Source organism: Rhinopithecus bieti, unplaced genomic scaffold (assembly GCF_001698545.2).
Source record: "Rhinopithecus bieti isolate Rb0 unplaced genomic scaffold, ASM169854v2 scaffold_33652, whole genome shotgun sequence".
Lineage (NCBI taxonomy): Eukaryota > Metazoa > Chordata > Mammalia > Primates > Cercopithecidae > Rhinopithecus > Rhinopithecus bieti.
Window position 1 is genome coordinate 4,350,600 of NW_016814761.1, and position 3,064 is coordinate 4,353,663.

Consider the following 3,064-nt stretch of genomic DNA (forward strand, 5'->3'; position numbering starts at 1 on the left):
CCCGCACCAGCCCTCTCGGGTCCCGGCCGCTCCGCGCAGTTCTGGGGCGCGCGCCGAGCGCCAAGGCCCGGCCCGGCCCGGCCTCGCCGGCACCCGCGACAGCGCCGTCGGGGTGGGGACGAGGGCCGACGTCACCCGCCGCGCCGGACTCCGTCCCTCCAGCACTGGGGCGGGGGCCGCAGGCAGGAAGGTGGCGGCCTCTGGGGCTTACCTCGGAATTTGAGCTCGTGCTGCGGCTCGAGGCTCAGGACCTGCTCCACCTTCGCCATGTTCCTCAGCGGCGGAGCACCTTTGGCGGGGAGACCCCTGAGAGGTCACCGGGGCGGGAAGCGTTAATGCCGCGTCCGCTTTAAGTTTTACAAAAAAGGGGGGACCAGTCGGGGCACGGGTGAGGGTCTTCGACGGGGTGCGCGCGTTGGGGGGGGGTTGGTTTACGCGGTGCAGGCTCAGGGGCGGAGGGTGAGGGCGAGGCCGCGGTGCCCGGCGAGCTGACGGCACGCACGCACGCACGCACGCAGAGGCGTACACACGCACGCACGCAGCAGGCTGGCCCGCTCGGGCGGCGGGAAGCTGCGCCCTGCGCCGCCAGCTCCAGGGGCGGGGACTAAAGCTGCGCGCATGCAGCCCCTCTCGGGACAGTGCGCAGGCGCGGTACAAGCCACGGGGGCGGGACTGCAGGGCAGCAAGGGGCGGGGCTTCGCGCCGCTCAGGAGGCGGGGTTTGTAGTCCGGCTACGACTGCAGCCGCGAAAACTATTAAGGGTCTGCTGGGGGCCAGCCTCGTGTTATATGCTTTATTCAGTAACAACAATTACAATAAACTTCCACTTTTCTCTTGCTTATGTAGTGCCAGGCACTGTTGGAGACTTTGAATAATAGTGAAAGTACTTAGTATAAACATGATGTTTATGGGTGAGTGATACGGGCTAGGCACTGTGACGTCTTGTAAATAATAATTATAAATGTAATAAACTACCAATTATTGCTTATTTCGTATCACTCTGCTGAATGCTTCCAATGACAACAGCAGCTACAATAAATACAAGCTACTCTACATTAAATGTTTATTATGCAACTGGCACTGTGCTGAATTTTTACTAGTAAATTCGATTTGTTTATGCAGTAAATATTTAGAAATACAATGATCAGAAAAGCTAACCTGATTCCAATCCTTTTACTATAGCCTAGTGAAGAGACATCTTTTGAATAAATAACCACACAAGTAAGTTAAATAATTAAAAATTGCTGGAGAATCCAGATCTGCTTGACCTCAAAAATGGATACTCTACATCATGATTACCGTTTAAATTGTATTTCATTATATTATGTTTACTGTGGAAGTAAAATAGGTGTTCTTAATAGTCTCCTATACATACCAATATAGGTGAAACAAACATGGCAAATTGCTAACAATGGCTGACTTTACATCGCAGGTATATGGTTTTCTTGTACTTTTTCTCCCACTTTTCTGTATACTTGAAATTTTTCATGATAAACAGGTTTCTTGGAAGAATAATCTTTGTATTTTAACTGGAGCAGTTAGTCCATTTACATTTATTATATTTACTAACATATCTGGAATTATTTCTACCATCGAATTTTGTTATTTCTATTTGTCCTGCCTGTTTTGTTTTTCTTTTTTTTCCCCTTTCTTCTTTAGGGTTTATTTTTATTCTCATTCTTATTTTCTTCACCTACATACTCTATTTCTAAGTTTTAGTGGTTACTTCAAAATTTTGGGCATGCATACTTACCTTGTGAAAGTCCAATATGTTTAAATATTTGTAAAAGTGTCTTTACCCTGTTTCCTTAAAATATGAAGACTTCGGAGTACTTTAATCACCCATCCTCTAAATTAGACACCTTAATGTAGTGTATGTTAAGTTTAACCTTTGCCATTTTAACCCCAGGAGACATTATTAAATTGTTTTATACAGTCAACATTAGTTTAGATTCAGACACACAATTACCATTTTTATTCATCTTTTCTTCTTGCATCTCAGCTTTCACGAACAGGATCACTCTCCTTTTGCCTGAAGTAAATCCTTTAAATTTTATTTTTTTGTAGGTTTGTTGGTGCAGACCCTCTCAGTTTCTGTTCGTCTGCAAATGCATTCATTTTTGTCTTTTGTTGTTTTTTATTTATTTATTTTTGGAGATGAGGTCTTGCTCTGTGGCCCATGCTGGAGTGCAGTGGCATGATCATGGCTCACTGTAGCCTGTATCTCCCAGGCTGAAGCAATCCTCCCACCTCAGACTCCCATGTACCTGAGAATAAAAGCATGCACCACCACGCCAGGCTACTTTTTTTTATTTTCTGTAAAATCTCACTATGTTGCCCAGGCTAGGCTGGTCTCAAACTCCTGGGCTCAAGTGATCCTCCAGCCTTAGCCTCCAAAGTGCTAGGATTACAGGCATGAGCCATTGCGCCTGGTCTTGTCCTTGTTCTTGAAAGATGTTTTGGCTTCCTTGCTTGAATGACAGCTGTCCTCTCTCAGCACAGTTGATTGCCATCCACTGTTTGCCTGCTCCCCCTCATTGCTCCTCAGGAGTCCAGTGACAATCTTACATCGTTCCTTCATAGGTTGATAGGTTGTTGGTCTTTTCCCCCTCTTCTCATGTTCTACAGTTTTACCTTGCTGTATCTTTTTTTTTTTTTTTTTTTTTTTTTTTTTGAGATGGAGTCTCGCTCTGTCCCCCAGTCTGGAGTGCAGAGTGATGCCGTCTCAGCTCACTGCAACCTCTGCCTCCCATGTTCAAGCGATTCTCCTGCCTCAGCCTCCCGAGTCTCTGGGATTACAGGCACCCACCACCACGCCCAGCTAATTTTTGTGTTTTTAATAGAGACTGAGCTTCACCATCTCCGTTGGCTAGGATGGTCTCAAACTCCTGACCTCAGGTAATCCACTCACCACAGGCGTGAGCCACAAAGCCCAGCTCATGCTGTATCTTTTTGTTTATTCTGCCTTGAATTCTTTGGGCTTTCTGAATTTGATGATTGGTGTCTTTCGTTATTCTTGAAAACTCTCAGACAATAACTTTTTCTTTTTTTCAATTTAATTTTA

General features: G+C 46.1%; 1 protein-coding gene across 3 annotated transcripts in view; it reads right to left on the bottom strand.

Moving 5' to 3' along the window:
- The window catches only part of VAPB (VAMP associated protein B and C), a 55,913-nt gene extending 55,307 nt beyond the window's left edge, over window positions 1-606 (bottom strand). For 2 of the 3 annotated variants that reach the window (XM_017852099.1, XM_017852101.1), the window contains exon 1: window positions 212-606. In XM_017852099.1, coding sequence (XP_017707588.1) covers window positions 212-269 — 58 coding nt within the window. In that variant the 5' untranslated portion in view covers window positions 270-606. The remainder of the gene's footprint in view (window positions 1-211) is intronic. The other variant, XM_017852100.1, reaches the window with a different exon arrangement.
- Between the last annotated feature and the right edge of the window lie 2,458 nt (window positions 607-3,064).